The sequence below is a fragment of the Jaculus jaculus genome, chromosome 10 (assembly GCF_020740685.1).
Source record: "Jaculus jaculus isolate mJacJac1 chromosome 10, mJacJac1.mat.Y.cur, whole genome shotgun sequence".
Classification (NCBI taxonomy): domain Eukaryota; kingdom Metazoa; phylum Chordata; class Mammalia; order Rodentia; family Dipodidae; genus Jaculus; species Jaculus jaculus.
Genome location: NC_059111.1, coordinates 19,042,705 through 19,067,575, shown reverse-complemented (window position 1 = coordinate 19,067,575; position 24,871 = coordinate 19,042,705). Strand labels below are relative to the sequence as shown.

General features: G+C 38.1%; 1 protein-coding gene and 1 pseudogene across 9 annotated transcripts in view; both read left to right on the top strand.

Moving 5' to 3' along the window:
• Window positions 1-24,871, top strand: part of Myo9a (myosin IXA) — a 231,482-nt gene that overhangs the window by 154,802 nt on the left and 51,809 nt on the right. For 6 of the 9 annotated variants that reach the window (XM_045160720.1, XM_045160723.1, XM_045160724.1 and 3 more), the window contains 5 exons: window positions 273-1,874; window positions 7,056-7,128; window positions 7,636-7,851; window positions 18,047-18,159; window positions 24,111-24,250. In XM_045160720.1, the coding sequence (XP_045016655.1) occupies window positions 273-1,874; window positions 7,056-7,128; window positions 7,636-7,851; window positions 18,047-18,159; window positions 24,111-24,250 (2,144 nt within the window). The remainder of the gene's footprint in view (window positions 1-272; window positions 1,875-7,055; window positions 7,129-7,635; window positions 7,852-18,046; window positions 18,160-24,110; window positions 24,251-24,871) is intronic. The other 3 variants (XM_045160726.1, XM_045160725.1, XM_045160721.1) reach the window with 2 other exon arrangements.
• Window positions 22,329-22,800, top strand: LOC105944637 (annotated as a pseudogene).

The following is a 24,871-nucleotide window of genomic DNA, read 5'->3' as shown; positions in this document are numbered from 1 at the left end:
CTACATTATACATCTTGCTTTATGTGGATATTGGGGAATGGAACCTGGGTCCTTAGGCTTTGCAGGCAAGGACCTTAACCATTGGCCCATCTCTCCAGACCCTTAAAAAGAACATTTAAAATCTGTGTGGAGTACTGGCTAATTAGGAAGCTTAGGCAAGAGCATTAATTGAGTATAGTTGAATAGCTAAATTTTTAGTTTTTAGTAAATGTCTTTGACCTTTATTGGCAACCAAGAGAGATCTATAATCTGTTTTGTCTGTTTTTATATAGATTTAAAGCGTTAAAGGAGCAACAGCTGAAAGAGACAAAACTAGAACATGGATTGGTGCCTCTAAAGGCACATGGAGCCCTGAAAATTCATGGCTCAGACCCATCAGAGTGGGAGGACTGTTCCTTTGACAACAGAATAAGAGCTGTAGAGGAACGCAAATCTATAATAGAGAGTGATCGAATCAGCCGGGAGAGTTCAGTTGACTTCCCAAAGGAGTCTCCAGACAAGCAGCAGGAGCGAGCCAGAAGCCAAAGTGGTACTGACTTGCAGGAAGATGTGATTGTAAGGCAGAGGCCCAAGTCCTTAGAGGATCTCCATCAGAAAAAAGTGGGCCGAGCCAAAAGAGAAAGTCGAAGAATGAGAGAACTAGAGCAAGCTATATTTAGCTTAGAGTTGTTGAAAGTCCGTTCTCTTGGTGGTGTGTCTCCTTCAGAGGAACGTAGATGGTCTACAGAACTCGTGCCTGAAAGCCTTCAGTCTCCACAGGGTACCCCTGAGAGTGAAAGCTCTCAAGGAAGTTTAGAACTTCTGAGCTGTGAAGAAAGTCAGAAGAGCAAACTTGAGTCCTTAAGTTTAGATGAAGGAGAATTGCAAGTTTTATTCCCTAAGGTATCGTCCAGCTCAAAATTTGATTCACAGGACTGTGCCCCCAGTGCCTCAAGTGAGACTAGCTATGCATTGACTAAAAAGGGAGCACCTTCTGACTCAGAGCCTTTGAAGAATGGGACAATGAAGGAAAAACTGGTGTGCGGTTCTGAACCCATTACATGTAAACCCCAGCTGAGAGACTCTTTTATTTCGAATAGTCTGCCTACATTTTTTTATATTCCACATCAAGACCCTCAGAAAACAAGTTCCCAACTAGATACAAGTATCCAAAGAAAGAAGCTATTAGAAAGAGAAGATACTGAAAGGACAGTTCTTACTCTGGATAGCAACAGGGAAGCTAGAAAGTATCACTTCTCAGCAGATCAAGTGCTTCCTTTGAATACAGATTCTTCCAATAGTATGCTTAAGAAGTTAGAGAAGCTAAATACTGACAAGGAAAAGAGGCAAAAACAATTACAACAGCAGAATGAAAAAGATATGATGGAGCAGATTCGCCAACAGACAGATATTTTAGAGAAGGAGCGGAAAGCCTTCAAGATGATTGAACAGCCACGAACTGAGGAGTCGCTCTTGGCACCATCTTTCTATCAGTCAAAGCAAAAAGTAGAGAGGCCATCCTCTCTTCATATCCCAAACATCCCAAGCATGGGAGAACCCAGTGTTCTAGGATGCCCATCATCAGTAACTAAAGATGCAGCTCTTTTCTCTAAAGACAGTCCCTCTACTCACTTACCCCTGAAGGACCGACCTGCCACTCTGTTCTTTGAAAGACAAGGAAGCCCATTACAGTCTGTTTCTGTCAAGGAATTATCCAAGATAGAAAGAATGGGGACCCAACAGAATATAGCCCATAAACTCTCTAAAAATCGCATTTCAGAAAGAGAGCACTTTAGGCCAACTCAATCTTATTGCCACAAATCTGATGACTTTTCTAGAGAGGGAACTACAAGGGCCATATTCTTCACCCCAAAGGATAACGCAAGTGTTCCCCAGTAAGTGAAATGTTTATTTTTATGTATGAATATTAAATATTTCCTTAAGTAGCTTATTGAGATGCCTTATATTTCATCCTGCTTATGTGGATTCTTCTCAAATTAGCTATTTTCTCTTTGGAAAATATCAGTCACCAGAGATTGGATATAGTTGTAGCCTAGGTGTCTTTGAATGTAGGTAGCGTGTTCTTTAAAAAAAAAAAATTCTGGATCTGGCGAGATGGCTTAGTGGTTAAGGCACTTGCCTGAGAAGCCAAAGGACCCAGGTTTGATTCTCCAGTATCTACATAAGCCAGATGCACAGAAGGGGTGCATGTGTTTGGAGTTTGTTTGCAGTGGCTAGAGGCCCTGGCACACCCATTCTCTCTCTCTCTGTCTCCCCCCCCCCCCCCGCTCTCTGCTTGCAAATAAATAAAATAAATTTAAAAAAATTCTAATTTGTTAAGCAGAACGACATAGAAGAGACAAACAGAAAGTACAGACGCCCCAGGGCCTCCAGCTGCTGCAAAGAACTCCAGATGCATGTGCCACTTTGTGCATCTGGCTTTACATAGGTAATAGGGAATTGAACCTAGGTTCTTAGGCTTTGCAGGAAGCACCTCAACTGCTGAGCCGTTTCTCCAGCACCTCCTTTTTAAAAATATTTTTGTTTATTTATTTACAAGCAGAGAGACATAGAAGAGACAGACACTAAGTATGGGGATAGCACATTTTTTACTCTTCCTTATTAATTGAAAAAGTACTTGTGAAAGGCAATACAGTCCTTATAAATACAGTAGGCTTTCAGCAAGTGTTGGTTGCCCTAGAGCCTTGAAGTATAGCATCCTAAACTGCTTAATGTGGGGGCTGGGAAGATGGTTTTGTGGTTAAAGGTGCTAGCTCCGCAAGCCTGTGAACTAGAGTTCAGATCCTGCGCATCTATGTAAAGCCAGATGCAAGTAGCACACATGTCTGTAATTCTAACACACCTAAGGCAATGGGAGGCAGACTCATGAAGCTCACAGGCTAACCAAATGTAGTGTTGGCAGCTACAAAGAGTGAGAGATCCTGCTTCAAACAAGGTGGAGGTAAGAATGACACACCAAGGTCCTTTGACCTCCACACATGCACCATGCCATGGACATGCCTGTACATATACATACCACACACATACACAAATAATAACAGTATTTTAAAAATAGTTCATATGTCTTGTCACAACTGATCTCAAAATCTTTTTATTTTGCAAAACTGAAACTCATTGAACAGCTTCCCAAACACACCACCATGCACACCATCATGAATTGCTTTAGACAACTGTTATAAATGAGTTTCTTTTTTAACTAGTGATAGTCATCAGAAAACTATTTTTAACTCCTGGTAGTCATGAGAAGAAATTTTTTTTTTTCTTCAGTGCTGGGAATTAAACCTGGAACATCTCAAAGCCACTGACCCCTCCGCCACCAGCCAGAAAAGAAAAGCATTTTCTTTTTTAAAAAATATTTTTATTTATTCATTTGTCAGAGAAAGGGGAGGGAGGAAAGGAGGGAGGAAGGGAGAGAGAGAGAGAGAGAGAGAATGAAAATGGGTGCGTCAGGGCCTCTAGCTGCTGCAAACGAACTCCAGATGCATGTGCCCCCTTATACATCTGGCTAATATGGGTCCTGGATAATTGAACCTGGATCCTTTGGCTTTGCAGGCAAATGTCTTAACCGCTAAGCCATCCCTCCAGCCCAGAAAAGTATTTTCTTTTTTTTTTTAATTTTATTTATTTATTTATTTGAGAGCGACAGACACAGAGAGAAAGACAGATAGAGGGAGAGAGAGAGAATGGGCGCGCCAGGGCCTCCAGCCTCTGCAAACGAACTCCAGACGCGTGCGCCCCCTTGTGCATCTGGCTAACGTGGGACCTGGGGAACCGAGCCTCGAACCAGGGTCCTTAGGCTTCACAGGCAAGCGCTTAACCACTAAGCCATCTCTCCAGCCCAGTATTTTCTTTTTTGAAGTAGGATCTCACTCTAGCCCAGGATGACCTGGCACTCACTATGTAGTCTCAGGGTGGCCTTGATCTCAATCCTTCTTCCTCTGGCTCCCAAGTGCTGGCATTAGAGGCATACCACTCAACTAGGAAAGCAGATTTTAAGTGGTACATAAAAACAAGTTAAATAAAAAGTAATATACTAGTATGAAGTCTTTGTATACAATGGATTAAGTTCTTGTGGGAGAATACCACTGGTGTAATGAAAAAGTTTTATCTTACAGCTAAAAACTTAAATTTCACATTAACAATTAAAACACACTTTTCTCTCGTATTTAAATCATCTAGGCTTTAAAATTTATAGAGCCAGTCATGGTGGTCAATGCCTGGGATGCCAGTGCTTAGAAAATGGAAGCAGAAGAAACAGGTTAAAGGCCAGATTCAGCTATATAAAGAGTTTGACGTCAGCCTGGGATGCATGAGACCCTGTCTTTAAAAAAATAATCATAATAAAATAAAGATTGCATACAGAGTCTATAGAAACCTTCCCCCCCACCACAAATAATGGACAAAAGCCCCAAATGCTTTATTTTCCACTGAGGGTCTTGTTTTGTTTTGTATTTTTTTGAGGACAAGGTCTTTCTCTAGCCCCTGGCCTAGAATTTACTATATAGTTTCAGGGTGCCTTTGAACTCATGGCTCTTCTACCTCTGCCTCCCACATGCTAGGATTAGAGGTGTGTGCTACCATGCTCAGCCTCCACTGAGAGTTTTTACAGTAGTATGAATTTTTTTGTAAAGAGAGTGGGGAGGGAGGGAGAAGGAGAGAGGATGGGCACACCAGGGCCTCTAGCTATTGCAAACAATTCCAGATGCATGTGCCACTTTGTGAATCTGGCATTATATATGTACTGGGGAATTGAACCTGGGTTGTTAGGGTTTGCAGCCAGGTGCCTTAACCACTGAGCCATTTCTCCAGTCCACAGTTGGATATAATAATAGCTTGAAATACTATTCTTGACTATTACCTTGGAGATTAAGCGTTCTGTGTAGCATAGTAAGAGAATAAGTCAATTAGAGTGCTAAAAACACATTTTCTAGCTTTTCGATTAAGCTTAGTGATAGGAGATTTGTGTTTTTGAGTCCATAGCTATATGTACATATAAAATAGCTCTGGGTTAGGAATCTGTTTTGTAGACTTAGTTGTAGATTGCAAAAAGAAAAAAAAAAATCACCTTTGTAAATTATTCTTTTTATTGTTTTTCCAAAATACATATAGTCTTAGCTCTGTTTGATCCAGGCAGCTTTATCTTACTTACAATGTACTTTACAATGTAATTATTTTCAGTGCTTATAAGATTACTTACATGAGAACCTACATGTATAATTTATACTTTATATTTTAATTTATATTTTATTTTTTAATTTAACTTAATTTTTCTCAATTTTTTAAAACATTTTCCGTGATTATAAAAAAATATCCCATGGTAATACCCTCCCCCCTTTTCCCCTTTGAAATTAATTTATATTTTAAATATAATATTTAAGACCTTAGCATTTTGCAAAATCAATGAAGTTGGTGCTTCTGAATTATGTAATCCAATTTCTGAATATTATAGGTGAGGTCACTGGGATGCACAGAAGTGAAATAGCTTATTCAAGGTCATATATTTAAAGAAATAGGTGGGGGTAGAACTTGAATTTCTTGGTTAAGAATCAGCACTGGTTTCATGAAGTAATAATGTATGAAGGAAGTAATATTAGGTTAGTTTTACTTTCTGTATCATAATAGTGATAAGTACATCGTGATCTTTGTATGCTTAATGAGGGGAAAAAAAGTTCTGGAAGTAATATTAGGTTAGTGTTACTTTCTATATCATTCACAGTAGTGATAAGTACATCGTGATCTTTGTATGCTTAATGAGGGAAAAAACGTTCTGGATAAATTTAAAGAAAGTGCTGTGGGTGTAGAAGTTAGTATAGGTGGCAGAGTTCTTATTAATTGCCTTTTCCTTTGGAGAAAGACCAGATGTGACAAGAGAGAGATTAATGATAAGTAGGGAATTCATTAGAACATGCTTGCTTGGATTGTTAGGTTTGATAATGACTGGTCAAAAAGAGAAAGGACCAGGAAGCCTTTGCTTAATAAACATTGCCATCTGGGTTTGTTCAGGAAATAATTGAACAAGGGCAAAGAACAAACTGATTTCTCATAATGCATAGACTATTAATAAAAGTTTAGCGAAAGAATTTTAATGAAAAAGCAATTAACTTACCAACTACTATTATAAGCTAGTGTCCACTTTAAATCAATACTATAATAGTAAGTAGGTTATGTTCCCAAGGAGTTTGTAGTCTCAGTAAGAGAGATCAGCAGTATGTTACTGACGAATTAATAGAGTTGATTGGCACTGTCAAATTTTAGCTTCTGTTCAGATTTTCATTAGATCCTGATACCCATTTTTACACAGAATTTAATGATAATGCAGTCATACCATACAGCTACTCAAACAAAATTAAATTTTCACAAGCCACCACTATTAATACTTTCATGGTTTAGGCCATAATTCTTTTTGTTTCTTACCCTGCCATTGTTAATACTACTTAATATAAATCAAATTTTAAAATTAAGACAATGGATGAAAACTACAAAGAAAGATTTCAGAAAGAATTTTTTCTAAGCAATAGGAACCATCACAAAGTAAAATAATGAGATTATCATCACTTATGAGATATTATATAATGACTAGATTTAAAAAACTGTTTAGAACTAGTATAAAGTTGTAAAAGCTTTCTTTTCTCATCATTGCATCTACTTTAGTTTTTTTTATTATTATGAATGTTCTCTCTATTTATATTACAGTCGTGCATTTATATTGATTTTTCCCACGTGTGAGGGTGGATATATTAGCCATACATCTCATGTCAATACTTTAGTTTTTGAACTTATTTTGTCTGCTGCCTTTCTTTATCATATGTCACCATATTAGTATATACACAGTGATTATCAGGTCGGAGCCTTGATAGATAGATTCCTGATAGTAGTATTGATTGGGTGAACAGAATAAATCTGTTTGGGAGTTGGCTAGGAATTGTATATAGAAGTTATTAGAATTCTTAAGACTTGGCATGTTAAACTGTAATTCATGCCACACTTTAGGACTACTTTCATGGTATAATTGCTAGGAATTGAAATGTATTACTGTTTATTTAATGTGCCAACAGTGGAAATCCTCAAGTCCATAAACAAGATGAACCAGCTTGGAAACCTAAGTCTGCAGGGCCAGGCCAACGAGAAGTAAGTCTTGGATCTTGTTCATTCATCTTCTGTGTGAAATAGGTGCATGTTATCTTAGAAGTTATTATTTTTATGGGTAGAATACTTCATCTACCCAAGTACTCCCAAATATTTTTAGGAAAAGAAGTTGTGAGCTAAGCCTATTAATAATTAGGAAGGTACATTCTAGTCAGTGATGGTGCCTAAACTCAGATTATACTTGTGAGAAAGACTTAAGAGAGTTTGTTCAGATAACTTTGGTGTGGCTTATTGTGGCAGTGTAGATTACTTCCTTGACTTTGGGGAAGAACAGTGTAGATTCAGCCTCCCTTCTTACCCTTTGTTCATAGGAATATCATATAGATTCCTTGTAGCTATTCTTGTTACTTCTGCTACTAGGAAGGGCATGGTGGGATGGAGGGAAGTTTCAAGGCATTCGTGACCCCTCTTTCATTGGCATCTTCTCCCCACCCCCAACAAAACCACACCCAAATCTTGTTGTATCATTTGTCTTATTATTTGGTCAAGCAGGTTGCCAGACCGGCCCATAAAAAGAAAGCTCGCATGGCGCGGACGCGCTCCGATTTCTTGACTAGAGGTACTTTTGCCGATGGGGAGGGGGATACAGAGGAAGATGATTACGATGACATTATTGAGCCCCTTCTCTCCCTTGACCAAGATTCTCACTCTGAGCTAGGGCCTGTATCCAGCCTGGGTCAGGCCTCTCACAGTGACTCCGAAATGGTAATTTTACAGTAATAAGAAAAGTAGACAGCAAATCTGCTGGGAGTAGTCTTTGCTAATCTAAAGCTAACCTTCACAGCTTCTTCCTTTGTAGTGGCTTGTACATGGGAACCTCAGTGAACACAGCAGCTAAAGCTAAGTCTTAATAGGACTCAAATAAAGGGCACTTGAATAGTAGCAAGTCATGAATTAGGCAAAATTAAGGTTATTCAATTCACTAATGTATAAATTTTGAATTTTATATCATAAAAGGTCTAGAACAGGAGTCCTTAGAATCTTTTTCTGTAAAAATCCAGGTAATATTTTAGACTTTGTAATTTATATTCATCACAAATTATAGCCTTGGAATTATGTTTGAATAAAGTTGCACTATTTTTGGCTAAGAATATAATTTTATCATCATCCCAATCAAAATGTACACCTGTGACTTAGACAAGCATGAATGAACTTACTGATACGTTGGTGTGATGAATTTAATTCTGGAATTGTTCTAGGGACAATATAAGGACCCTGTATGTCTATTAAGAAGTTAAATATTCTTTCTTCTTTGTGAGAAAGAAAGAGAGAGAGTTGGCATGCCAGGACCTCAGCCACTGCAATCTAATTAAACTCCAGCTGCTTGTGCCACTTAGTGGCCATGTTAACACTTTGCGCTTGCCTCATCTTTGTGGTCTGGGTGAGTCCTTAGGCTTCACAGGCAAGTGCCTTACTGCTGGGCCAGCTCTCCAGCCCCAAGAAATTAAATAAAGTAAAATGTTTTATTTTTATATATACCCATAAGTGGGCTCTCCCATCTTCTTTAATATCTATTCATTATGGAAGAAAATTTTATGATGATCTTTATTGGCGTCATTAAACATCTTAACTTTGAATTGTTATAAGATCTTTGAATTATGTTGAAGATCCAGTTAGTAAAAATTTCTCTTAATTTTGAGAATATTCTCATTTGTCTTATCTTTCATAGTGGGAAGACCCCATTTTTAAGTCATAATATTGATGTTCTATGAGGGAACAAACAGAAGAAAAATTCAGGACATGTTCCCAAACAAAATGAGTCATTAATTTGAGGATTGAAGAAATAGGAAATAATCTGTATTATATTTTAGCATCTATAACTAGAACTAAAAATCTCTTGAATATAGTTAGATCATTCCATTATAAAGGTGCCCTATATTTGAGTTATAAATATGTTATATGATTAGAAGCAAAATGTGAAATTTTATGATGAAGTTAATTAATCTTGTTGAAAAATACTTCTGTATTGAGCATATATACACGCATTATTTGTGGAAGAACTTAGCAATTTGTGATTGCTGCTTCATTCCTGAGAGTTTCTTTTGTGACAACCCTTGGTCCTTTCGGTGATAGAATCCTTTTATACTGGCAACCAGGAAGTTGGGCTTTCTGCTTGGAGCTTTGAGCTCCTTCTGGTGGTCTGGCCTCCGTTCACCTGCTTGACAGTCACTGCATGCTGGTAGCTGTAGAACACCCCCTGCAGCGGTGGTCACCTCTCCAGCTCTCTTACTGGCCTGTCCCACCAGCTTTAAGGATCAGGTGGTGGTGCTGGCTTCTGGCGGACACTTGCATGAAGAAGCTTTGCTTTCTAGAATGTGCTAATAAATAGTTCTTGGAATTGGGCGTGGGGAGGAAAGGGATGATTTTAACATGTATTTCTCTGTTTATCTTGGAAATATGGAGCCGGGCGTGGTGGCGCACGCCTTTAATCCCAGCACTCGGGAGGCAGAGGTAGGAGGATTACTGTAAATTCAAGGCCACCCTGAGACTACATAGGGAATTCCAGGTCAGCCTGGACTAGAGTGAAACCCTACCTTGGAAAACCAATATATATATATACATATATGCACACATATTATTTTGGAAATATATCTTGGAAATATTCCATGTTTTAAAATTGTGAAAATGAAATTTATTGTTTATAAAAGTAATCTGTTGCATTTTCAAATCTAGGTCTTTAGATGAATTTGGGATTTTGGGACACATGGATTCTTTTAAAAACTGGAGTTTTATTTTCTGGACAAAGTGATCCTATCACTAACATTTGCTGAGAAGCATGTTGTTAAATCTTAGTAGAAGCCAGACTTGGGGGCACACGCCTTCAAACGCAGCACTTGGGAGGCAGAAGTAGGAGGATCTCTGTGGCTCTAGGTCAGTCTGGGACTACTGAGTAAGCTCTAGGTTAGCCTGAGCTATCGTAAAACTCTACCTTGAAAAAAAACTCTTAGCAGAAATAGCCTTGTCACCTTGCTAATTGTGAAGAAACTGATCTGGTGAGAGTACAGACAGTTATAAGTTAATTACCTGAAGGAGATTTGAGACAAACATTACATATTGAGTTGTAATCATTAATAATAATTATTAATAATTAATGCTCATTTGTTACTTGCTATTGTGTAGGATAGAAGTATAATAATTTCCTTTCTTGGTAACTTTAACTTCCTACTTCAAACTCTGACATTCAAATACTTACTTTTTTAGTTTGGTGTTTTTTAGTCTGTCTTCTGGATGATGAGTCAGTACAATCATGCATATGCTTTACCCATAAGACTACTGTGGGAAGTGTTTCCCCAGTTTCATGTGTTCTACCATGACCCAAACTTAAAACTGCGTTCTCTGTGCAGATGATGTCCAAGTGATGCCTAGAACTTCACTCTTTACCTATAGCACAATAAGACCAGGTTTCTAATTAGCCCCTCAGATGGCCCTCCTTGTTTATATTCCTATTTCTCCTTATCTATGTTGAGTTTTCTTTAGCTCCGCTGCCCATACCGTAAGATTGCAAGAAAACCTGTTGGAGAAAGCTCAGTTTATCATCTTACTATAGTAAAGGGAAGATCCTCTCTGACTTTGTCTTTAATAATGTCTCACCAGGAGGAGATCAGGAGGATATTTCTATGATTTGGGAGTCTGGAAGTAGTCTTGTAAGGTGGACATTACATTGCTATTGAAAACCAATGTATGACTTTTAACCTTGGATTGGCAGCTATAAGATAGCAGTCACACTGTTGATGTATACATGTGTGTATTTTATTTCCCTAGAAAATTCAGAGATAGTTTGTAGCTTTGTGAGTGTCTGTCCTTGAAGATTTGGTACTATTCTCCTTTCATACAACCTAGGAATGGTGCTTTTGTTGTGGTATGATCTCTTGATATAGTCATGTTTCTTTTAGGAAAATTGATCTTTTAAAGCATTTTATCTAGTAGGATACATTATGGTAAACTTTATTTTAAAGAAAGTATCCCATTTCATCTAAATTTTCAGATTTATTTGTATGGAAGTCCAGAACCTAGTTTCTTTCAGCTTTCTAAATTATTTATTGGAGAGAGAGAGTGTGTGGGTACATTAGGGCCTCTAGCCACTGCAAAGGAACTCCAGATGCAATCACCACCATGTGCATCTGGCTTACGTGATTTCTGGGAAATTGAACCTGGGTCCTTAGGCTTTGTGGGCAAGTACCTTAATCACTAAGCTGTCTCTCCACCTCAGTTTTTAAATTAATACATTTCAGCAGTTATTTCCTTCTTGCCATTGCTTTTTCATATGACATTTTTCTTTTTATTGACAAACTTCATACATCTGTGTCTTGCCATTTCTTAGTTTGTAGGTTTGTGTTTATTTTTGTTGTGTTAACTAGTTATATTCTAGATTTTCATCACTGACAAAATATACCCATAATAACAACTTTAAGTAGGAAAGATTTATTTTGGCTTGTGATTCCACACACAGTCACTTGGCTTTGGTGCTTTGGGTCTGTGCTCAGACAGTATACACCTCATAGAAGCCAGAAAAACAAAAGGAAAGGGAAGAGAAGCATCAAGATTCATGTCTTCTTAGAGCATGACCTGGTGACCTAGTTATTTGCACTAGACCTGCCGTCAAATTATGAATCCATCAATGAACTAATGAATCCATGGATTAGATCAGCATCCCTGTGATCCATTCACCTTCCAAATGCCTACCTCATCGCTGTTGACTGGTGTATTAAGACTTTACCTCATGAGTTTTCAGGCATATATCAGTCCAAACTAGTCATTTGTTCAGTGAAGTTTTTTCCATGATAGCCGAATTTTGATTTATTTTATTATACCTGCCCCCCCATTTTCTACTTCATTTATTTCTACTTATGTATTACATGATTTCTTCTGCTTTTGTTTTACTTACTCAAGTCATATTTTTAAATAGTTTTGTGTGTGTGTGTGTGTGTGTGTGTGTGTGTGTGTGTGTGTGACATTAGGGTTTGAACCCTGTTTCTTTTGCATGGCAGAGAGAAACTCTACCAGCTGAGCTATTTTTCTAGCCCTTCATTTTTCTGAATTTTGAAGTGGGAGTTTAATTCATTTATTTTTATGTATATAAGTTTTTAAATCAATGAACTGTTCTCTGATCAGTGCTTCTGATGTATCTCATAAATTCTAATACATATTTTACTTTTTCTTACAAAACCTTTAACTTTGGCTTAATCTTTTATTTATTTATTTTTTGGTTTTTCGAGGTAGGGTTTTACCCTAGCCCAGGCTAACCTGGAATTCACTCTGTATTCTCAAGATGGCCTTGAACTCTCGGCAGTTGTCTTACCTCTGCCTTCTGAGTGCTGGGATCAAAGGCATGTGCCACCACACCTGGCTGATTTAACCTTTTATTAACCCAAGTCTTGCTTAAAGTTATATTTCAGAGGAATCGTGTTTTTAAGTTTTTTTTTTTTTGGTTTTTTTTTTTTTTTTGGTTTTTTTTTTTTTTTGGTTTTTCGAGGTAGGGTCTCACTCTGGTCCAGGCTGACCTGGAATTAACTCTGTAGTCTCAGGGTGGCCTTGAACTCATGGCGATCCTCCTACCTCTGCCTCCCGAGTGCTGGGATTAAAGGCATGCGCCACCACGCCCGGCTTTGTTTTTAAGTTTTTGTTTATTTATGAGAGAAAGAGAATGAGAGTGGGCACACCAGGGCCTGTAGCCACTGCAGATGAACTCCAGACACATGTGCCACTTTGTGCATCTGGCTTCATGTGTTTATGTGAGTACTAGGGAACCAAACCCAGGTCTTTAGGATTTGCAGGCAAGCACTGTAAGTGCTAAGCCATCCCTCTAGCCTGGATAAGTGCTTTAAATGCAGTTTCTGCTCACTTCTAATTTTATTGTAATCAGCATATATGTTAATAATAATTAACAAACATAATTAAATTATTATATAATATATAAGAAATATAATATATAATAATTAACAATTGTGTTAATAATTGATAGTATTTATATTTTCTTTGTTGCCTAATATGTGAACAGGTTGTGTGTGTGTGTGTGTGTGTGCACGCCCACGCACGCGCATGTAAAGTCTCAAAATACATCCATAATCTCTACCCTATTCACTATGTTGTCCTCTCTATCCTCCTCATATTTTTGCACATTGATCTTGGGCTCAGAATGGTATTCTAAAATCTTCTGTTGAGCATTCATTGTAGCTTTTAGTATTTAAAAATGTCCTTTGTCATGTTTAATGGTTTTTTTTTTTGCTGTAATCTACTTAATAATTCTACTGCTTCTGTTTTCTTATTACTTCTATTTATTTGGTACACTTTTGTGTATCCCCCTACCTTTTTTTCTATCCTTAATTGATTTGTTTCTATAAAGTATAGTTGTATCTTACTTTAAATCAGCTTAAAACTATTTTCCTTTAATAAGTGAGTTAAATCTATTCATATTTATTTAACTAATAAGTTCAGTTGTAACTATTTTATGTAATAATTATGTGATACATTAAACTTGCTATATTTTTATTGTATGATTTATTGCTTTAAATTTTTCTTTTAATATTTAGTAAGCATTTGATTTTGAACTATGTCTGCTTACTTGTACATACAAAGTAAGATACTTTTAAAAAAAGGATACTTTAAAAAAAAATTTATTTGTTTGTTAGAGTTAGAGAGAAAGAGAGAGAGAGAGAATGGGCACGCCAGGGCCTCCAGCCACTGCAAACGAACTCCAGACACATGAGCCCCCTTGTGCACCTGGCTAAGGTGGATCCTGGGGAATCCAGCCTGGGTCCTTTGGCTTTGCAGGCAAGTGCCCCCAAAAGATACTTTTTAAATTTTTTTAAATGTATTTATTTGTTTGAGAACGACAGACAGAGAAAGAGGCAGAGAGAGAGAGAATGGGCATGCCAGGGCCTCTAGCCACTGTGTACGAACTCCAGATGCATGTGCCCCCTTGTGCATCTGGCTTATGTGGGTCCTGAGGAATCGAGCCTCGAACCAGGGTCCTAGGCTTCACAGGCAAGCACTTAACCACTAAGCCATCTCTCCAGCCCAAAAAGATACTTTTAAAAATACTTTAAGGCTAGAAGGATGGCTTAGCGGTCAAAGTGCTTTCCAGCAAAGCCAAAGGACCTAGGTTCGATTGCCCAGAACCCACATAAAGCTAGATGCACAAGGTGGCACATGCATCTGGAGTTCATTTGCAATGGCTAGAGTCCCTGGTGTGCCCATTCTAATAAATAAATAACATACTAAAATATACCTTAGCCAAATTTTGTTTAAATTTAATTTTTCTCTGGTTAGTCAGGTTTTTTATTTCAATTTTGTTTGTTTTGGATTTAGGTTTTTTGGAGGCAAACCCAGGAGATTGCCTTTTTTGTGTGTGTGGTTTTTCAAAGTAGGGTCTCGCTCTAGCCCAGGCTGACCTGAAATACACTCTGTAGTCTCAGGGTGGCCTTGAATTCACAGTGATCTTCCTACTTCTGCCTCCCGAGTTCTGGGATTAAAGGCATGTGCCACCATGCCCAGTTAGACTGACTTTTAATATATATATATATACACAATTATTATTATTTATTTGACAGAGAAAGGGAAAGGGAGAGGGGGGGAGAGAGAGAGAATTGGTGCGTCAGGGTCTCCAGTCACTGCAAACGAACTCCAGATGTTTATGCCCCTTGTACATCTGGCTAAGGTGTGTCCTGGGGAATCGAACCTGGGTCTTTTGGCTTTACAGGCAAATGCCTTAACCACTAAGCCATTCCTCCATCCCCAGACAGACTTTTTTATGAGGGGGAGGGAGGGAAATAATTGGCATGCCAGGGTCTCTAGCCACTGAAATCAAACTCCAGATACGTGTGCCCTCTTGTGCGCATGTGCAGCATTGCGCACTTGAGTCACTCTGCATCTAGCTTATGTGGGACCTGGAGAGTTGAACATGTGTCCTTAGGCTGTGCAGGCAAGTGCCTTAACTGCTTAAGCCATCTCTGCAGCCCTGTGTTTTTTTTTTTTTTTTTTTTTGAATCATGGCCTTATCTCTTAGTAGCTCAATCTGGCTGAATTGCTATCCTCCTGCCCAGTTTCCTAAGCACTGGGACCACAAGCATGCACTGCCATACCTAACGTGGTTAGTTAAGGGTTTTTGTTTGTTTGTTTGTTTGTTTTTGTTGTTGTTGTTATTTTTCAAGGTAGAGTCTCACTCTAGCCCAGGCTGGAATTCACTATGAAGTCTCAGGCTGGCCTCGAAATCACAGCAGTCCTCCTACCTCTGCTTCTCAAATTCTGGGATTAAAGGCATGTGCCACCATGCCTGGCTTAATCAGTTTTTGTATAATGTCCTAATTAATTGACACCTGCTTTTGTGGCACAACTATCAATGAAATCGTTCTGTTCTCCTCTTCCTCTGTCTTCCACTGCTTTCTTTTAGGCTTTTATTTCATCTTTATCAGAGACTAATTTTATTTTAATTTTAATCCTACATAGGTAAACTGTGTTCCCCTTAGATCTACTGCTAGATGTATTAACGTAGATCAGTTTTCTCCCTAGTAGATTACTCATGAAGGACTGGTAGGCACTGCATCTTCGGAATTCTTTCTGACTGTAGCTTTTATACTTGGGTATCTTTGATTCCTATTTTGCTGTCCTTGAGGTTTTGATGATTCTATTTTATTGGCATTCTGCTTTAAGTACGATTTCATTTATTTGAGAGGAGAGAGTAAGTAAGTATGCCAGGGCCTCCTTTTACTGCAGACAAACTCCATCCACATGTATCATCTTGTGTCCCTGGCTACCGGGGAGTCAAAACTGGAGTCAAATCTTGCAAGCATGTACCTCTGCCATCTCTTCAGCCCATATGTTACATTTTTGTTGTCTGTTGCCATTTTAATTTTCTTTGTAAAGAAAATTGATCTTTTAGTTTAGAAGTACTAAATATCTCTCCTTTATATTCTAAGTACAGAATATGATTTCAGGTTGACCATCATAGATTAAATGATCCCTTATATTTACTGGGCATGCAAAATTCTTCTCTTTATAGGTTTTATTTATTTATTTATTTATTTTTCAGGGAAGGGTGTCACTCAAGCTCAGGCTCTCCTGGATTTCACTATGTAGTCTTGGGGTGGTGTTGAACTTCTGGAGATCCTCTTATCTACCTCCCAAGTACTGGGATTAAAGGCGTGTTTGTTTGTTTGTTTTTCCTGTGTGCATGTGTGTTTGTTGTATGTCTGTGTGTGTGTGTGTGTGTGTGTGTGTGTGTGTATGCAGGTACACTTGTACATGTATGTGCATGCATGTGGTGGCCCGAGGACAACCATAGATGATGATCCTCAGGAACACTGCTCACTTATTTTGAGACAGGGTTTCTCATTGATCTAGAGCTCACCAGTTAGGCTAGGGACCCTCCTTATCTTCAGCTCTAGCAGGGGGATTGCTGCCACACCCAACATTTATGTAGGTATTGGGGATCAAGCTCATGTTACCAACTGAACCATCTTACCCAGTCCCTCTTCATTTTTAATTTTTAAGTTATTTTTGGTGTGCATAATTGTGTGTATGTGATGTGTGTGTGTGCGCACATATGTACAGATGTGTGCACCCTGTGCATAGACATATGGAGGTCAGACCAGAACATCAGGTATTCTCTACTATTGCTTTTTTGCTTTATTTCCTAGAGATGGAGTCTCTCACAGAGACAAGCTTCGTATGTTCAGTAAACAGAGTCTACCAAGTTTCACTTGGATTCCCCATCTTTGTATCACACAGCTCAGATACTTTGTTAAGTAACCTCAGGCACTATCGGGGACTTACTTCCTTTGTTTCTTGTCCATTTCTTAGACTGTTTTGTCTGTTTCTTTATGTTTTAGATAAAAGGCCCTCATATTGTATCTTGACCAGAGGCAGAAATGTGTCTAATACCTCAGAATAGTTTCTGTGTCTATTAATATGGCCAAAGCCAAATAGATTAAAATGTAGGATATTTTAACTATAAAAAAATGAAATATTGGGGTCTAGAGAGATGTCTTTGAAGTTAAGGTGCTTGCCGGCAAAGCCAAGGGACCCAGTACCCACGTAAGCCAGATGCACTGGTGTGTCTGGAGTTTATTTGTGGTGCCTAGAGGCCCTGGTATATCCATTCTTTCTCTTTCCCTCTCTCCATCCCTCTCAAATAAATAAAATTTAAATTTAAAAAGTATTTTTATAAATGAAATATTAGTGGCTGGAGAAATGGCTCAGCATTTAAAGGCATTTGTATGCAAAGCCTGACATCCTGGGTTCAGTTTCTAAGGACCCATATAAAATCCAGATGCCCAAAGGTGTGCATACATTAGGAGCTAGTTAATTTACAATGGCAGATGGTCCTGGCGTGCTCATACTCATTTTCATATTCTCATTCTCTCCCCCTCGCTCCTCTTTCTGTCTCTCAAATATTTTAAAAAACATTTGAAAAAATGAAGTATTTGAAAAAATATTGGAATAAGTAACAAGAATTCTTAGAACTGAATTATCTTTAGAGGAGAACATTTTAACAGATGAAAAGAATTAATTGCCAGATGAAGCTGAAAGGTCCCAGTTGGATAACTTCATAAATTGTTTATTATTTAGAACATTAATGATTCTTTGGTTTTTCTTTTGTTCTATATGTTCTGGCTTTTTTAAACCATAGTAGTAAGTACTAAAAATAGTAATAAAAACAATTATCACTTTTTGGCACCAATAAGTATAAAAGAGAATATGCAGTGTTCTGTATCCATCAGAGTCTGAATCTTTTGAGTGTGTTTTTGAATGGTCTTGACCATTCTTTTTATTTTATGCATGAGAGTCTTTACTAAATTTGTTAGACAATGTGATCTGGTGGCTCCTATAATATGAGTTTTAATTACAATGTTATCGTATGTTTACTAGATTTTAAAGTCTTCCACATATGTAATTATTACAGACATCACAGAGATTTTCTTCAGTTGATGGGCAAGCAAAGCTTCATAAAGCTGTGTCTCAAGGTGAGATTACAAAGTTGGCAGTAAGACAGAAGGACGCAGATTCAGATTTAAGGTAGGAAGCATGCACAGAACTAATGGGATAGTTACCTGAAATAATTTTATTGAAAAAAGTCCTGAGGTTTTGAATTACATTATCTGTGTGTTTAGCAGTATGATTTGGATTTTCTGTCATTATGTGACTTAAGATACTTAATTGTTAAACAAGAGATTTGACAAGATGAGATGAACATATATTCTAGATTTAGACTTGGATCCTATTCTGAGTGATGGGCCTTAGGAAAAGACTATCAGGAAATAATTGTCTTAAGAGATTTGTAGAACTTAAAATTTTTCAAGTAAATATCTTTTTGCTCTTGTTATATAAGTATTTGGACCTTAATGAAGATTTCACGGAATTTTTACTCTGTTTGGTTCTTACCCCTGTTGTAGACTACCTTTTCATAGATCTTAGAGACATTTCCAAGGTGCACAAATTATAAGCATATTATATTCAAAATCAAAAATTGAGAAACAAGGCTGGGCATGATGGTGCACACTCAGGAGGCACAGGTAGGAGGTTCACCATGAGTTCAAGGCCACCCTGAGGCTACATAGTGAATTCCAGGTCAGCCTGGACTAGAGTGAGACCCTACCTCGGGAAACAAAAGCAAACAAAATAAGTTGAGAAGCAAAATATAACATACTATAAAGAAAATCACGTAGAAATACATACATTTAATTTCCACTTCCTCCCTCAAAATTGCTGATATTACCAAACCTACAAATGACAAAACAAAACAGACAAAACTAGAATTGTAAATTTTTTTTTCTAAATGTGTTAATAGTAGATAAAGCTGAATCCTAAACCAAGTAAAGGTGAGAAAGATGCATATAGTGCAACGGTCCTCCTCACTTTTTCCTTTTTCTTCCGCGTGCACGTGCCCGAGTGTGCGTGCGTGCGTGCGTGTGTGTGTTATATGTGGAGATCAGAGGACAACTTCAGGTGTCAGTACTCATCCTCTGCCTTGTTTGAAGCTGGTTCTCACATTGCTCACCACTGTCTTCATGAGGCTAACTGTCCTGGGAACTTCTTGGTGATCTCTTACCCTCTGCCATCTCACTGTAGGCCCTGGGATCACAGACATGTGCTGGAGCATCCAGCTCCACATGGGTTCTGGAGATCTGGACTCAGGCACTCATATTTACGTGCAAGCATGTTATCCACTGAGCCATCTCCCTTTCTTCCTTCCCCTCCCCTCCCCCAATTCTTAACTGTAAAGCAAGAAACTTACTCTCTAAAAAGGATAAAAGTGATTATTTCTGGATTTCAAATTTTCCAGATACTTTGAAGGCCTCTGGCACCGAATGATATTTTTTTCACATTGAATATTTAAATCCTTTAGCTTCTTTTCATTTTACATTTCCCATTCTTTTTGAGCAGATGGCCCAAGAACTTCATGGGAATTTTTTTCCCAGCCTTTAATGAAAGACCTGAAAATAGTTGATATCAGGTGCTTTTCCATGAAAAATTGGCCAGCCAGGTAACCCTAAAATGAAGACCACAGTAGAAGTCTCACTAATGCACCAAAGCATTCCCAAGCAATATTTAAAAACCCTGCTTTTGTGCTGGATAGATGGCCTACCAGTTAAGGCCTTGCCTGTGAAGCCTAAGGACCATGGGTTCCCTAGTACCCATGTATGCCAGATGTACCAGGGGGTACATGCTTCTGGAGTTCCTTTGCAGTGGCTGGAGGCCCTGGCATGCCCATTCTCTCTCTGTTCCTCTTTTTCTTCCTCAAATAAAAGTAAAATATTTAAAACCCTACTTTTAATCATAATTAAATACCAGTGATGACCATACTTTAGATGAAAGACCTTATATTGATGAAAACAAAACTAATAGATAAATATATAACAAGGAGGAAATAACTATACAAAGGAGAGAAAATTCAAGATAGACAAACACAACTATCAATGGAACTTTTACACAATAGTTTCATCCTTGAAACCAACAGAGAAACATTAATAATGAAAAGAGGGTTTTTGAGTGTGCATGTGAAGGCGCGCTGTGCATGGTATGTTGTCTGCTTGTTCACTGTGGGTGCATGTGTGCAGGTACATGTTAGTGTGGATGTGTTAGCACATGCAAGCACAAGCCAGAGCTTGACATTGAGTGTCTTTCTCCCTTGCTCTCCACATGTTGACTCAGGCTGGCTTTCTTGTTGAAGTCCAGAGTTTGCAGATTTTGCTAGTCTAGGTAAGAGCCCCTGTCTTCCTGTTGAGCACGGGCACTACAGGTGGGCTTCTGTGCCTACCTGGCATTTATGCAGGTGCCAGGAATCTGAAGTCTGGGGTTTATGCTTGCTCTGCAAGCACTGTTCCTGAGCCATCTCCCTAGCCCCATAAAAAGAGTTTTTGAAAATTAAAATGTGTCAGTATAAGAGAATAATATGAAGGGTTGGAAGAAGAGTGAGGAACATATCTTAAAAAGTTGAGCAAAAAGAAAGAGATGGGTAAGACGAGAAAATTACAGTGTCAGTTTAGACCCATGACCTGATGAGAGGGAAAAAATGTTAAGGCCCAAATTATTGCTAAAGTAATTCAGGCTGGGTATGGAGGTGCATGCCTGTAATTGCAGTTTTGGGAGAGGGTGGAGACTGTAAGTTTGAAGCCAGCCTGAGATAGCAAGACTATCTGAAAAAACAAAGTAATTCAACTAAATTTTATATTTTTGAAGAACCCCCTGAGTACTCAACAGCATAATATATATAAAAAGACCTATACCTAAAAAACAAGAGACAAGGAATGGGCATAATGATGATGAAAATAACTTTTAAAATAACATCTACACAGCAAGAAATGAAGAAAACCATTCTAAATCGGGATAGGTTAGAACACTCTGAGGGACCTAAGAAGATGGAACTGATATATTTATACTGAAATGGTGAAATACTTGCAAGTGAATTGTATAAATTATATATAAGGAAGTGAGCAAATATAAAACAAGCAATTTTTATAAACAAACTAAAAAGCATTCTAGAATAAAATGGGTCAGACTAGGGAGATGGCTCCTGTGGTTAAAGATGCTTAAGATGCTTGCTTGCAAAAAGCCTTGCAGTGTGGGTTCAATTCTCCTGCACCCAAGCAAAGTTGGACATAAAAGTGGTGTATGTACCATTTGCAGCAGCAAGAGACCCTAGACCCTAGAATGCCCTCCAACAAACGTGCAAATAAATAAAAATTTTGAGTAAAGTAAGTCATGTAAGGAACTACATACTTCAACTATGAATGTTATTTACAGAGTACATATTGAATATAAATGTTAATGCCAAGTGTTGAGTTACCTATCAGTATTCATGGTAGAAAAACAGTAGTGGGACATACTCATTTCAGTATGTAAACATGGTGTGATAGCACCATTAGCATGCTAAATAGAGGAAACATATCAATTCAGAAGCGTTGTTTTGAAAGAGCAGAAAATGTGGTTGGGAGTAGAAGGATGTTGTCATTTGTAATCAGCCTTGTAGAGCCACTTGTCTTAACAAGATATGGTTATATAATTGTGTGTTAAAAAAGAGTAAGAGATTATGGGCACAAAACCAAGTAGATTGGCCACCCAAGCCCCAGTTTATTCATGTGTAAATTACAGGTAACTACTTGTGAAAAGTAAGAATGCCATCATGGCCAGGCGTGGTGGCACACACCTTTAATCCCAGCACTTAAGAGTCAGAGGTTGGAGGATCCATGAATTTGAGGTCACCCTGAGACCATAGAGTGAATTCCAGGTCAACCTGGGCCAGAATGAGACCCTGCTTTGGAAAACCAAAGAAAAAAGAATACTATCATACCTGTCATGTAGGAAATGTTCTTAAAATTTCCTCTGGACGTTCACTCAGAAATGAATATGCAAATAAGGCTTCTAGGACAAAGTAGGAATACATACTAAGTGGTTAGTACTATATGAGTGGTTAGTATCTCAAGACACTTGCCTTGATTTATGTGATAAAAGAAAGTATGTAAGCACTATGAAGAAATAATACAATATATTAGGTGGCTGGGCATGGAGGCACATGTCTTGTAATCTCAGCTACTGGGAAGGCTGAGGTCAGATAATCACAAATGTTCAAAGCCTGCCTGGGGTACAGGGTGAATTTAAGGCCAGCTTGGGAAACTTATCAAATGTTTTCTCAAAATAAAAGTGAAGAAACAAAACAGCTTTCCAGTGGTGGAATCTGAAGAAGACGCTCAGAAATGGCACCTTGCAAGGGGAAGGTAAAGAAGGGAGAACAGGTCATCAGGCTCAGACCGCAGGTGGCTGAAGGAGAAAATGTCTTTGGTGCCTGTGCATCTTTGCATCCTTCAGTGACACCTTCATCCACGTCACTGGTCTTTCTGGCAAGGAGACCATCTGCGGGGCGACTGGTGGAGTGAAGGTGAAAACTGACCGAGATGAACCCTCCCCGTGTGCTGCCATGCGAGCTGCCCAGAATGTGGCTCAGAGGCGCAAGGAGCTGGGCTCACTGCCCTACACGTCAAATTCAGGGCCACAGGAGGAAATAGGACTAAGACCCCTGAACCTGGTGCCCAGTTAGCTCTCAGAGCTCTTGCTCATTCAGGGATGAAGATCGGGCAGATTGAAAATGTCACCCCCATGCCCTCAGACAGCACCCACAGGACGGCGGGGGGGATCACCGTGGTTGCTTGCTGTCTGTGAACAGGGCTTCTCAAATTATCTTCTGTTAATAAATTGCCTTTGTGTAAACTGTAAAACAAAAACAAAACAGTGTTGAGGTTGTAGCTCAGTGCTGGAGTCCTTGCCTAGCATATACAAGGCCCTACATTCAATCCCTATTACTACATTAAATAACTATATAAATAAAATATATACATATAGTAGGTGTGGTATGATTTTCACTGACTGGGTCACCTTGAACATGTTGCTGGGTGTTCAGGTCTACAGTTTTCCGTATGTAAAATGTTTTTTATATCTAAAATATTTATAGTATGGCCACCTCATATACAGATTATCTAGGCCAGAAGTATTTTTGAGATTTTTGGATTTAATGGGAATTTGCATATGCATAACCTCATATTTAGAGGATAGGATACAGATCTATAAGTGTATGATTCAGTAATATTTCACGTACACCTTGCACACATAGCCTGTAGGTGATTTATGCAAAACTTTTGTGTGGCTGTTTTGATACTACCTCCTCACTTAAGGTCAGATGCAGTGTTTCATCTCTGATATCATGTCAGCATACCTCTCAAAAGTTTTATATTTGAAGGCAACTAGGACTCTTTTTTTTTTAATTGATTCATGCTCAGTCTGAAGTATAAACTTATAATTAAAGTAAAACTATGTAAACCCTCAGGACTATGCCTACAACAAGGGAAGAGTTAAGTAAGTAATGGCTTTTGTTAATTATAATTATAAATATAATAGATAAACACAGTATAAAATAGTGATATTAAGAGTTTTATTAGGTAGCAGTGAGTGGAAAGATTACAGTTTTTACAATATGATTTCAATGATTTTAAATATGAGATATGTTGGATAAAGTCTTTACAAGTCCTTTCTTTATTGCAACATTGTCTGTGTGCTAAATCTAAGCTGAATGTGAGATGACAATGACAAGATAACAATTTGGGAATTCCCATGAGCTGGAATCTTAGTTCTTCTGTTTTGTGCCACTTTTATTTTCAGGAATTCTTTAATTTGTCATAGTTAGATATTTTATATTCAAGATAAGGAGTTGTGGAGGGAGGCTCACTGGTAGAGTGCTTGTCCAGCTTGTGTTTAAAGTGTTTTGATCCCCATTACCAATATTAAAAGATGGTGCAGAAACTACCTTCCATGTGAGATCTAAGCATGAAAGTGAAGGTTAAATATTATTAAATTTAAATATAAAGGTTGGATGCTATATATGACAAGTGTGTAAAGTATATACAGCTTAAAGGTATACACAAATATCACTGGAACATAGTAGCTTCATTTTTATCTTTATTTTATTTTGAAAACAGACCTCAGAGAGCTAAGATGAGATTCTGGGCCAAGGGGAAACAAGGAGAGAAGACTGCAAGAGTCAAACCTGCCATCCAGTCAGAGGCTTCCTTGGTCCTCACTGGCTCAGATGTGATTCCTGCTCACCAGTTTCCAGATGGTAAATGTGGGCTAAGGGTGAAGCTGTCCTTATCATTTTTGTTTACCGAAAGTTTGCTGTCCTTTTCCTTTTCATAGTGACGTACTTGTTGGACAGATCTCCTGATGAGATAGGACTAGGATTATAAATACCTCATTAGTTAATAAACAGAGCCACATTTTACCTGCATTAGAAGCTCTAAGAATATGTAGCTTGGAGCAATGAAATAACAACCACCTCAAGAATGATTGTGGATCTTAGGCTAACTTTTATTCTATTTTATTTTATTTTATTTTATTTTATTTTATTTTATTTTTTCAAGGAGTAATTTTTTTCCTGTGCTTTTAAAAAAATTATTAAATTTTTATTAACATTTTCCATGATTTAAAAAAAAATCCCATGGTAATTCCCTCCCTCCCCTCTGACACTTTCCCCTTTGAAATTCCATTCTCCATCATATTACCTCCCCATCTCAATCATTGTACTTACATATATACAATATCAACCTATTAAGTACCCTTCTCCCTTCCTTTCTCTTCCCTTTATGTCTCCTTTTCTAACTTTTATTTTTTAAAGTGCTAAGATTTAGCCATCTTTCATTTATTTAACAAGTATGCACAGTAATTCATAAGAGCAATTCAT